The sequence below is a fragment of the Lutra lutra genome, chromosome 1 (assembly GCF_902655055.1).
Source record: "Lutra lutra chromosome 1, mLutLut1.2, whole genome shotgun sequence".
Lineage (NCBI taxonomy): Eukaryota > Metazoa > Chordata > Mammalia > Carnivora > Mustelidae > Lutra > Lutra lutra.
The window spans coordinates 120379450-120393291 of record NC_062278.1 but is presented as its reverse complement, the minus strand read 5'-3'; the positions used below and the strand labels follow the sequence as shown (position 1 = coordinate 120393291).

At 39.6% G+C, this 13842-nt stretch overlaps 1 protein-coding gene across 1 annotated transcript in view; it reads right to left on the bottom strand.

Annotated features, from left to right (window-relative positions):
• Positions 1-377: 377 nt before the first annotated feature.
• LMLN (leishmanolysin like peptidase) overlaps positions 378-13842 on the bottom strand; it is a 91323-nt gene continuing 77858 nt past the window's right edge. The window contains 1 exon segment of the mRNA XM_047734665.1: positions 378-4363. Within this exon segment, the coding sequence (XP_047590621.1) occupies positions 4263-4363 (101 nt within the window). The 3' untranslated portion in view covers positions 378-4262.

Genomic DNA, 13842 nt, shown 5'->3' with positions numbered 1-13842 from the left:
TGCCACAATCTATTTGCTGTAACTGCACAGAGTATGGTATGTGAATGTGCCAGGGGGCTCTTGCAATGGGACTCGTGGCCCACAGCATAAAACAAAAGGGACTGGGATAATCTGCAGCCAGAGGAGCTTCCCCTGAACTGTTTTAGACTGCTCTCTTTTCTACATAACTCTTTGAGGAGTGCTACTCCCTACAGCTTTACATAAAACCTGTCCCCATTCTTTAAGTAGGACAATTCTAATCCATTAAAGTAGAAATCAAATTATTTCCCAATTAACACAAATAGTGCTGTTAACAATTCCCCAAATAGTGCACATGGCTTGTGTTCTTCATCCAGGTTTTAAAAACTGATGGTAAATAAAGACAAGATACAGATTAGTTTCCATTTTTATTAAAGTTTTTTTTTTTTTTACCAAGGAATACATTACACTTGAAGTTCAATAACACAAATAAAGATTAGTTCTTAAATCTTCTATTTACCAAAAATGTAAACATAAAAGAAAATAATTCATCACTTCCAACCCTATTCTGACTGAATGTATCAAAAAAAGAAGAAAAGGAAGAAGAGGAAGAGGAAGAAGAAGAAGGAGGAGGAGGAGGAGGAGGAGAAGAAGAAGAATTAGAAAAAGAAGAAGAAGAATTAGAAGAAGAAGAAGAGGAGGAGGAGGAGGAGGAAGAGGAGAAAGAAAAGGAGAAAAAGTAATAGTAGTAGTAGTAGTAGTAGTAGTAGTAGTCGTCCTTTCAGGAGATAAGTTCTTTCTTCAGAATGAGTAGCACAATCTTATTAAAATATATTCATCTTCCAGGGCTGCAAGGACATGGCATGAATGACTAGTGCCCACTATGAAATGGATCTGTGGGGTTATGACTAAAGTCCACCTCCTTTACCAGGACAGCTCAAATGCCCTCAGAGATGGCTCTTCTCTCTCCATTCAGTGTCCAAGGACATGGACAGCACCAGGGCACTGAGCCCGAGACACTGTTATGAACATGATGCACAAGTTGGCATACTCTAGGACACAGATCAGAGCCAGCAGTGACCTACTGAGTCTGGATGAGTGTTAGTCATAGAATATTAGAGCTAAAAGAATCTGACAAGGCAGCTAGCCATTTTATAGTTGGGTCTTCTAATAGTGAGGAGAATATTGATAAATTTTATGGAATACTCAGATATGTTTATGTATCTTCCTAAAGCCATTTAAACGTCACTAATTCATGTTTATCTTCAAATACTGATAAACTCTAAGCCAACATACTAGGCTGAAACTAATTTTAGGCATAATTTATAACATTTTAAGAATGTCTATTTGGTCTTAACAAAAATAAATATCCTTAAGAAATAAGTAAGGAAAAAGGATATTCTTCAGGAGAGCATTAGAGAGTCTACCTTAAGACTACCTAACTGTTTGCCAGTTTCTTTAAAGCTGTCAGCTCAAGTTGGCTGACATGGCTTTTGCTGCCTTCCTGTAAATTCTGTTCTTGAAAACCTGAGAGACAAATTCACTTGTATTTTTGACAATGTGGGACCTTAATACTATCAAAATGAACCTAAATCTGAACTGAAAACTGAGGTAGTCTAGTCTGTTTTTTATATGCACTCCACACTTTTTGAGTCAGAAAGAGACTCCAGTCTACTGTCCCCAAATCAGCTACTTCCACGATGGCTGCAGGCTGCTAGTCTTCTCGGTGAACTGTTTTGTTAACATAAAAGGCATCCTGCCACAGGATACCAACATATAGGCCATTTTGAATTCTTCAGTTCAAAGCTGAATTCTAGCCCACTAATTCTGCACGGAAATCTCAGATTTCAAGTCTGTTTTTATACTATGGCCATATTCTAAGTGACTCAAATGCTCCTCTTAACATTTCTTATAGGTTCAGTGACCTTCTAAGTCTTCACGGAGTATGCTCTGAAGAATCAGTGATAAGCAAGCACTCTAAAGACTTGTTGAAGAGGAAGGAAGACACCGGAGTGTTAGTTACCCTCAGAAACTCAAGATTTCTTAGCCACATACCTTATCAAGTTCCTAATTTGTGCAGAGAAAACACTAGGGTATCAGATTCCAAGCTTAATAATATATATATAGAAAAAATGTCATCTATAATATTTTCTCCAGAAAGTCATTAGTGCAAATATAATTATATCAATAAAAAATAAAGCAAAAATATATTTCAAGTATAAAAAGCACCATGCTCAGAAACAATACTACCTAAATGGCATTACTGCACAACAGTCAAATATAATTGAACCTACCACTGTGAATCTCAAATATATTATCCATCATATTTTGTGGTGGAAATTCTTTATACAACTTTGCAGGATGATTCATAATCACAATCAATATGTAAGTTTAGAGTTTTATAATTTTCCTTAAAAATATACTCTATACTTTTCTTTGACCTTTAAAGTAATGTGTGACAAAGGCAGAAAACTGAGCCTGACACCATTACTATTAACTTCTCTTTAGCTGAAGTCAGCTATGCTAGAGACCCCCAGCTTTTTTTTTTTTTTCAATGACCAATACCTCCAATTTAAAACTGCTTGCAAATACATATTTAAAATTTATGCATTAGAAAAAGGTGACTTTCCTCTATTCTGGGTTGCAGTTTGGCTCCACTGTCAAATGGTCAGCTGGAATTACTTTTTAGTAATTATAGAGCTTGCTCACTTAGCATAATCTCTTAAATGGAGTGCTTAATAACTATGCTAAATTAAAAGGCGAATGAAATGAATGAATGAATGAATGAAAAAATACTGTTCAGGTGTTTGAGGACTTCATTAACTTTAGAGAGAACTGGGCATTGCTCATTACTAAAAAACTTCGAATTGAATTACTAAGAGGGTGGTGGTAAGCTTTAGTACCAGAGCAGAATTGCTTCTGAGGATGAGAATATACGTAGTAGTAACAGGAGCAGAGTGTCAAAAGCAGGAAGCAAAAAAACATCACCTCTTTTTATTGTTGGTTTGTTTTTGTTTTTTGTCCGCCAAACCCTTCCCCTGTCTGGTTTCTCTGGATAGTAGCTAGGGACAGTGGGAATCTCATTCATCCATTCATGTGCATTACTAATGTGCATACTAATTAGGTGACGAGGCATTTGGCTACCTTCAGAGTCATAGTTACTTCCTGCCATTTACCTGCGCTTCACTGAACTTCTTCAACTTTGACCTTCAGAGCACTGGGCGGAAATCACATCATATCAAGAACATCACCTCCTTTAAAGCACAGGCAATTTTCTGACTTCTGCAGGACCAAGCCTATATTGTGGGTAATGAATAGGCCCTACAACAAACTTACACTTTGCTATTAGTAAACCACCTTGTTTTGACTTATATTTTTCTTCTTATATGTAATTTTCAGATAGTAGATATTCTTCTGTAACAATTTCTTAGCCTACTTGAAAATAACTGCATACCTCTCTATGTAGTACCATAATTTCTTTTTCTCTTCATTGGTCAAAAAGGAATAGTTCTATTTTTCTTGGGTTACAGTTATCAATAATTATTATCTGAAAACACACAATTAGGTTTTCTTCTGTTTGCATATCTTCAGTGTTACATGGCCGAGTATTTTTCTCTCTCTGCTCCCACAGTTTGTTCATGTCATGATTAACTACTGGAGAACACAACTGGAAGGGCTACCAGTGCCTAATGGTTCAGTAGTAAACTGCCACGCAGCTGGTTTGAAAAAGCCAAGCACGGTCAAATCATAAGATTTAGCAAAACATTTAAAAAAAAAAAAACCAACCTTTTAAACAATGAGAACAATGATTTAAGTGTACCATGCACAGCCATTAAATTCAATATAACAGTGATACAGAAACCCAATTCAATTACTATCTGTAAGTCAAAGGACAATTTAACTTCTGAGGACAGGATCCATAATTTATAATCTTATAATAGCCATTTTTAAAATTACTGCAGTATTGATTTTAGGTTAATGAAAATGCTGGGGTATGTAATCACTCTGAAAATTTCACCAATTATTCCATTTTCAAAGGCAAATTTCAGGCAGGTTATATATTCTGACAAAGACATGGTGACTTAGAATTCCTTCTCCTCCTCCAAGCTCTGAGGCTGTCGGGCTGCTGATGAAGAGTGACTGCTGTGAAGTTCTGCTTCAAGGTCTGATTGTGGTCAAAGCTTCCAAGCCAAAGTTAGGAACGCCTCTTCTGCCATCTGCCTAGGCTGGCACTCTCCCAGATTTGTGCTTTGTTCAGAGGAACGTGACACAAAGGAATGTCTTGAGAATTCACTTTTCCATTCCTAGTGCCATACACACAGAAGAAATCCAGCCAGCAGAGGAAATAGATTGCCCAGCAGAAGCCAGAGAGTGACCACCAGGCTAGAGGAACGGGAACACAGATCTAGGATTGAAAACAAAAAATTGACTTTCTGGAGACATTTTTGGACAAAATCATACCAATTAAAAATTGACAGATGAGTACAGGTGACTATTAAAAGGTGAACAAGGACTACCTTGGAGAGCAGAATCAATAATAACTTCCTGAAACTAAATATGCAAAGTCATTTTTATACATTTATAGAAAAAGAACAAAGTATCTTATGCAAGAAGAAAAGACGATGCACCCACCATATTGAGGTTATAAGCAGCACCCCAGAAAAGAAAGAAGTATCTTTAGGAAGTATCCCAACAAAGCTAAAGATGCTACACAGGGAAGTAAATTATTATCTTGGCTATTCTAACACGGGATGCAGGATCTTCTTCCTCTATTCTTGTCCTTTTTAAGTAGGGTAACCCTAAAATTTATCATCCCAAATCAGGGCATTTTGAGACAAGCATTGCAATAAATTTCCTGAGATGGAGCCACTGGTACCCATGGTGCCATGTCAGCAAACTGAAACTTAGATGACTTTTGTGTTCCCCTGCTTAACCAGAAACACAGTATAACTAGTAAGCTAATCTACAACTGGTAAACCAACTCTGGGACCTGCAGTTATTTCTTTCTTCCTTGATATTTCTAATAAGATCAGATATGCCACCCCAGCCAATCAAATTAACCCAAGTACTTCTTGTTTCCTGCTTGCAGTTCTTTTCCCTTATTTTGCAGTTCTCTCTGACTCTTGAGATGGAGACTGCCTACTTTATGAAGTGTGAAATAAAATTAACGCAAGGGAATGCTATTAATAATTATACCAAGACTATAGGTACATGGACTGTCCCAGGTAAACCAGCACATATGGTCCCTGATCTCTAAATATCTACCCATCTATCCATATTACCCAGGCTGATATGGAAATTGGCGAAAGAGGGGATCCTGGGTGGCTCAGTTGGTTGAGTGTCTGCCTTTGGCTCCGGTCATGATCCCATGATCCTGGAATCAAGCCCCATGTCCAGCTCCCTGCTCAGCAGGGAGCCAGCTTTTCCCTCTCCCTCTGCCTGCTGCTCCCCCTGCTTGTGTGATCTCTCTCTCTGTCAAATAAATAAATAAAATCATAAAAAAAAAGAAAGAAAGAAATGGCAGTGTATTTCTATGGGCTTTGGGTACTTGGAATATATTTTAATTTAGCCATGAGTTGTTCTCAGGGGTAAATCTTCCCAAGACAATTCTCAGAATGGAAAGCATTTTTATTGCAGTCAAGAGACCAGGTTAACCTGACTTTATTTCAGAATAAGTTGTCCTTTCTAATATTTTTATCAATAAAGAGCCAACCAAGATTCAAGTCTGACTTGCTTAAAAGGTAGGAAAAATAGGACTAGTCTTCAGCTATGGAATGAATACAGTGATAATGGCAAGGTACTTCTGAGCATCATACTACACAGTGTGGAACAAGTATTTTAAAAGAATTATTTTAATGCCCATAAGCCAGGTAAACCATGGGGGAACTTCTATTCTTCCTCAATGGAATCATGCTGGTATTTGTTAAATCTTAAAAAAAAATCCCACTTAGAGAGGGCATCAAGATGACAGAGGAGTAGGAGACCTAAATTTTGTCTGGTCCCAGGAATTCAGCTAGATAGTTATCAAACCATTCTGAACACCTACACACTCAACAGCATAGTTGAGTTGTTATTTAGTTGCTGCTAAGCAGCAGCAACTCTATGAATAGAAAAGCAACCACAGGGGCACCTGGGTGGCTCAGTGGTTAAAGCCTCTGCCTTTGGCTCAGGTTATGATCCCAGGGTCCTGGATTGAGCCCCGCATTGGGCTCTCTGCTCAGCGGGAAGCCTGCTTCCCTCTCTCTCTCTGCCTGCCTCTCTGCCAACTTGTGATCTGTCTGTCAAATAAATAAAATCTTAAAAAAGAAAAAGAAAAGCAACCACATTCTGGAAGGCAGGATATGTGGAGAAGTGAATCTGAGGCGATATACAGGAAGATAGAGTGTGGTGGGTGAGGGAGCCTCCATCAGCCAGCTACCGGCAAGTGATGGAACAGGAGAGCACAAAATTGGAAGTTTTACAAGTCTGCTCTGCTGAGGGACATTGCTCCAATGGCTAAGCCAGGGGTGGAACCCTCACTGGGATAGGGTGTTCTCAGGGCCCTTGGGGTCACAGAAAGACCAGGGGTGCCTGACTGCAGTAGAGCTCCCAAGTATCAGAGCGGGGAAGCCAGCTGCAAAGACTAAGCCCAGGAGGGGGCTCTCAGCTCAGGGTTACCTTAAACTGTGATCCCTGGCACAACTGGGCCACTGCTCTTTGAGCAAGGGCCCAACGAGCGGCACATTGGGGAGACTCCCTTTCTTTCCCAGCAAGAGTGGCTTGGGAGCCTCATGTGGGAGCCTGATTCAGGAGCCTGCCACAGGAATCTGCTAGGTTTGGAGATTCCAAACATGAACATAGTCATGTGCCTGAGATAGAAACACTTGGTCACGGGCCAGGTGAGCATGGAATGTGGCCAGAGACCAGGGAGATAGGAGTGACTGACTGCTTTTCTCTAAGGGCTCACTGAGGAGTGGGGACCCAAGCTCTCGGGGCCTATAGGGCCAGAGATTGGAAGGCTGCCATTTTCATACTTGTTCTCTAAAGCTGTGTGGAAATCTCCAGGGAAGAAGAGCTACTGAGTGCAAACCCAAGATTATTTAGCCTGGCCCCTGGCAAGAATGGTGCAATTCCACCTGAGACAAAGACATTTGAGAATCAATGCAACAGGCCCTTCCCCCAGATGATCAGCAAGAACATCCAGTCAAGACCAAATTTACTGATCAACGAGAACTGCAAAACTCCAGTGCTAGGAGAATACACCACAGAGAATTCATGGCTTTTTTCCCATGATTCTTCAGTCTTTCAAAGTTAATATTTAAAGTTTTATTAATTCTTTTTCTATTTCTTTTTTAAAAAATTTTTCCTCTTTTTTCAACCAACTTATCAAGATCTTTTTAAAATCTTTTTTAGGGGCGCCTGGGTGGCTCAGTGGGTTGGGCCGCTGCCTTCGGCTCAGGTCATGATCTCAGGGTTGTGGGATCGAGCCCCGCGTCGGGCTCTCTGCTCAGCAGGGAGCCTGCTTCCTCCTCTCTCTCTGCCTGCCTCTCTGCCTGCTTGTGATCTCTCTCTGTCAAATAAATGAATGGAATCTTTAAAAAAATAAAAAATAAAAATCTTTTTTAATTTTCATTTTTATAGCCATATTCTACCCCTTCATTGTATTTACCCTTATTTGTGTGTGTGTGTGTGTGTGTGTGTGTGTGTATAACTACTTCTTTCTTTAAAATTTTAGGGGGCGCCTGGGTGCCTCAGTGGGTTGGGCCGCTGCCTTCAGCTCAGGTCATCATCTCAGGGTCCTGGGATCAAGCCCCGCATCAGGCTCTCTGCTCAGCGGGGAGCCTGCTTCCTCCTTTCTCTCTGCCTGCCTCTCTGCCTGCTTGTGATCTCTATCTGTAATAAATAAATAAAATCTTTTAAAATAAAATAAAAATTTGGGAGGCAGACCAAAATACACCCAAAATCTAGTGTGTGGCTCTGTTCTATTCACCAGCCTGATCATAGTCTTCTCTTTTCTTTTTTCCCCTCCTCCCCCCACCCCCAGGTTTTGGGTCTCTTCTGATTTGTTTAGTGCACATTTTTCTGGGGATGTTACCTTTGCAGTATTTTGTTCTCTTGTTCATCTATTCTTTTCTGGACAAAATGACAAAACAGAAAAACTCACCTCAAAAAAAATTATAAGAGGCAATACCGACTGCCAGGGTATTGCCTCTTATGGCAATTATATGGACATTAGTAAGATGCCGAAACCAGGGTTCAGAATGATGATTATAAAGATACTAGCTGGGCTTGAAAAAAGCATAGAAAAAGGGAGGGGGGAGTGATAGGGTGGCTGGGTGATGGACATTGGGGAGGGTATGTGCTATGGTGGCTCCAGTGAATAAAAATTAAAAAAAAAAAAAGCATAGAAGATACTAGAGAATCCCTTTCTGGAGAAATAAAATCTAACCAAGTTGAAGCTAAAAAGGCTATTAATGAGGTGCCATAAAAATGGAGGCTCTAACTGCTAGGATAAATGAGGCAGAAGAGAATTTGTGATATAGAAGACCAGATGATGGAGAATAAAGAAGCTGAGAAAAAGAGAGATAAAAACAAGAACTAGATCACAAGGGGAGAATTTGAGAGATATGTGATATGATAAAGCTTAACAATATTAGAATAATTGGGATCCCAGAAGAGGAAAAAAGAGAAAGAGGGGCAGAAGGTATACTGGAGCAAATTATAGCAGAAAACTTCCCTAATCTGGTGAAGGAAACTGGCATCAAAATCCAGAAGGCACAGAGAACCCAATTTACAAATCTCAGAGAAAAGAGTAAATCCTGAAAGCAACTCTGGAGAAGAGGTCTGTAACTTACAATGGTAGAAACATTAGATGGACAGCAGACCTATCCACAGAGACCTGGCAGGCCAGAAAGGACTGGCATGATATATTCAGGGTACTAAACTAGAAAAATATGCAGCCAAGAAGACTATAACCAGCTAAGCTGTCATCAAAAATAGAAGAAGAGGGGCGGCTGGGTGGCTCAGTGGGTTAAAGCCTCTGCCTTCGGCTCAGGTCATGACCCCAGGTCCTGGGATCAAGCCCTGCATCAGGCTCTCTGTTCAGCAGGGAGCCTGCTTTCCTTCCTCTCTCTCTGCCTGCCTCTCTGCCTACTTGCGATCTGTGTCTGTCAAATAAATAAATAAATAAAATCTTAAAAAAAAGAAGAAGAAGAAGAAGAAGAAGAGACAAAAAGCTTCCAGGACAAACAGAAACTGAAAGAATATGTGATCACCAAACCAGCCCTATAAGAAATATTGAAAGGGGTCCTCTAAGCAAAGAGAGAACCCAAAAGTAACATAGACCAGAAAGGAACAGAGACAATATACAGTAACAGTCACCTTACAGGCAATACGATGACACTAAATTCATAATTTTCAATAGTCATCCTGAATGTAAATGGGCTAAATGCCCCAATCAAAAGACATAGGATATCAGACTGGATAAAAAAGCAAGACCCATTGATATGCTGTCTGCAAGAGACTCATTTTCAACCCAGAGACACCTCCAGATTGAAAGTGAGGGGGATGGGAAACTATTTCCCATGCTAATGGACATCAAAAGAAAGCTGGGATGGCAATCCTTAAATCAGACAAATCAGATTTTAAACCAAAGACTGTAATAAGAGAAGAGGAAGGACACTGTATCATACTTAAAGGGTCTATCTAACAAGAAGATCTAACAATTGTAAATATTTATGCCCCCAATATGGGAGCAGCCAATTATATAAGCCAATTAATAACAAAATCAAAGAAACACATCAACAATAATATAATAATAGTATGGGACATTAACACTCCTCTCACTGAAATGGACAAATCATCTAAGCAAAAGATCAACAAGGAAATAAGGGCCTCAAATGAAACACTGGATCAGATGAACCTCACAGATATATTCAGAATATTCCATACCAAAGCAAAGGAATACACATTCTTCTCTAGTGCACATGGAACATTCACCAGAATAGATCACATCCTGGGTCGCAAATCAGGTCTCAACTGGTACCAAAAGATTAGGGTCATTCCCTGCATATTTTCAGACCACTCAACCTCAATCACAAGAGGAAAGTTGGAAAGAACTCAAATACACAGAGGCTAAAGAGCATCCTATTAAAGAACAAATGGGTCAACCAGGAAATTAAAGAAGAATTAAAAAAAAAAGTCATGGAAACAAATGAAAATGAAAACACAACTTTTCAAAATCCTTGGGATGCAGCAAAAGGGGTCCCAAGAAAAAAGTATATAGCACTACAAGCCTTTCTCAAGAAACAAGAAAGGTCTCAAATACACAACCTAATCCCACACCTAAAGGAGCTGGAGAAAGAACAGCAAAGAAAGCCTAAACACAGCAGAAGAGAAATAATAAAGATTAGAGCAGAAATCAAGGAAATAGAAACCAAAAGAACAGAAGAACAGATCAATGAAACTAGGAGCTGGTTCTTTGAAAGAATTAGTAAGAATGGACAAACCTCTGGCCAGACTTATCAAAAAGAAAAGAGAGGGGACCCAAATATAAAATCATGAATGAAAGAGGAGAGATTACAACCAACACCGAAGAAATACAAATGATTATAAGAACATATTATGAGTAACTCTATGAGAACAAATTAGACAATCAGGAAGAAATGGATACATTCCTAAAGACATATAAACTACCAAAACTAATGCAGGAAGAAAGAGAAAAGAACAGACCCCAAACCAGCAACGAAATTGAAGCACTAATCAAAAATCTCCCAACAAACAAGAGCCCAGGGACTGATAGCTTCCCATTGGAATTCCACTAAACATTTAAAGAAAAATTAATACTTATTCTTCTGAAACTGTTCCAAAAAACAGATATGGAAGGAAAACCTCCAAACTCATTTTATGAGGCCAGCATTACCATAAGCTCAAAACCGGACAATGACCCATCAAAAAAGGAGAATTACAGACAAATATCCCTGATGAACATGGATGCAAAAATTCTGACGAAAATACTATCCAAAGGATTGTTCACCATGACCAAGTGGGATTTATTCCTGTGCTACAAGCTTGGTTCAACATCCAGAAATCAATCAATGTCATACACTACATTAATCAAAAAAAGGACAAACACCATATGATACTTTCAACAGATGCAGAAAGAACATCTGATAAAGCACAGCATCCTTTTTTTTTTTTTTTAATTTTATTTATTTATTTGGCAGACAGAGATCACAGGTAGGCAGAGAGGTAGCCAGAGAGAGAGAGAGGAAGGGAAGCAGGCTCCCTGCTGAGCAGAGAGCCCGATGTGGGGCTCGATCCCAGGACCCTGGGATCATGACCTGAGCCGAAGGCAGAGGCTTTAACCCACTGAGCCACCCAGGCGCCCCAGCATCCTTTCTTGATTAAAACTCTTCACAGTGTAGGATAGAGGCTACATATGTCAATAACATCTAAAAGCCATCTATGAAAACCCCACAGTAAATATCATTCTCGTCAGAAAGATGGCAGGGATGTCCACTATCATCACTGCCATTCAACATAGTACTGGAAGTCCAAGCCTCAGCAATCAGACAACAAAAAGAAGTACAAGCCATCTGAGTTGGCAAAGAAGAAGTCATATGCACTTCTCACTCTTTGCAGATGATATGATACTTTATGTGGAAAACCCAAAAGACTCCACTCCAAAACTGCTCGAACTCATACAGGAATTCAGTAAAGTGGAAGGATATAAAATCAATGGGCAGAAATCAGTTGCATTTCTATACACCAACAATGAGAGAGAAGAAAGATAAATTAAGGAGTCAATCCCATTTACAACTGCACCCAAAACCGTAAGATACCTAAGAATAAATCTAGACAGAGAGGCAAAGGATATGTACTCAGAAAACTACAGAAGACTCATGAAAGAAGCTGAGACACAAAAGAAATGGAAAAACATTCCATGCTCATGGACTGGAAGAACAAATATTGTTAAAATATCTATGCTACCTAGACCAATCTACACATTCAATGAAATCTCTATCAAAATACCATCAACTTTTTTCACAGAAATGGAACAAATAATCCTACAATATGTATTGGAACAAGAAAAGACCCTGAAAAGCCAGAGGAATGTTGAAACAGGAAACCAAAGCTGGTGGCATCACAATTCCGGACTTCAAGCTCTATTACAAAGCTGTAATCATCAAAACAGTATGGTACTGGCACAAAAACAGACACAGAGATCAATGTAACAGAATGGTGTACCCAGAAATGGACCCTCAACTCTATGGTCAACTAATCTTCGACAAAGCAGAAAAGAATATCTAATGGAAAAAAGACAATCTCTTCACCAAATGGTGTTGGGAAAATTGGACAGCCACATGCAGAAGAATGAAACTGAACCTCTTGCTTGCACCACACACAGAAATAGACTCAAAATGGATGAAAGACCCAAATGTGAGACAGGGATCCATCAAAATCCTTGAGGAGACTATGGCAGCAACTTCTTCCACCTCAGCCATAGCAACTTATTCCCAGACACATCGCCAAGGGCAAGGGAAGCAAGGGCAAAAATGAGCTACTGGGACTTTATCAGTATAAAAAGTTTTTGCACAGCAAAGGAAACAGTCAACAAAACCAAGAGAGAATTGAAAGAATGGGAGAAGATATTTTCAAATGACATATCAGATAAAGGACTAGTATCTAAAATCTACAAAGAACTTATCAAACAACACCCAAAGAACAAATAATCCAATCAAGAAATGGGAAGAAGACATGAACACACATTTCTGCAAAAAAGACATCCAAATGGCCAACAGACACATGACAAAGTGCTCAACATCACCTGGCATCAGGGAAATACAAATCAAAACCACAATGAGATACCACCTCACATCAGACAGAATGGCTAAAATCAATAAGTCAGGAAATGACAGATGTTAGCGAGGATGCAGAGAAAGGGGAACCCTCCTACACTGTTGGTGGGAATGCAAGCTGGTGCAGTGACTCTGGGAAACAGTATGGAGGGTCCTCAAAAAGCTGAAAACAGAGCTACCCTATGACCCAGCAATTGTAGTACTGGGTATTTACCCCAAAGATGCAAATGTAGTGATCCAAAGGGGCACGTGCACCCTAATGTTTATAGCAGCAATGTCCACAATAGGCAAACTATGGAAAGAGCCTAGATGTCCATCAGCAGATGAATGGATAAAGATGTGGTGTATATATATAATGGAATATCATGCAGCCATCAAAGAAATGAAATCTTGCCATTTGCAATAAATGGATGGAACTAGAGGGTACTATGCTAAGTGAAATAAGTCAATCAGACAAAGATAATTATCATATGATCTCGCTGGTATGTGGAATTTGAGAAACAAGGCAGAGAATCATGGGGGAAGAGAAGGATAAATGAAATGGGATGAAACCAGAGAGAGAAACAAACCATAAGATGGACACTGGGGAGGGTATGTGTTATGGTGAGCACGGTGAATTGTGTAAGACTAATGAACCACAGATCTATACTCCTGAAACAAATAATACAGTATATGTTAATAAAAATAAAATAAAATTGTGAATAAAGAAAAAAAAATCCCACTTAGCTAAGAATGGTTCTTTTTATTTTTTTAAAAGATTTTATTTACTTATTTGACAGAAGGAGAAAGCACAAGGAGGCAGAGAGGCAGGCAGAGAGAGAGGGGGAAGCAGGCTCCCCAAAGAGCAGGGAGCCCAATGTAGGACTCGATCCCAGGACCCTGGGATCATGACCTGAGCTGAAGGCAGACACTTAACCGACTGAGCCACCCAGGCCTCCCAAGAACGGTTCTTTTTAAAATGTAGTCTTTGTGTCAATAGTATCAGCATCATCTTGTAGTGGACAGTGCAAACTATGGAACATCAAGCCAGAGTTGATGTGGTAGA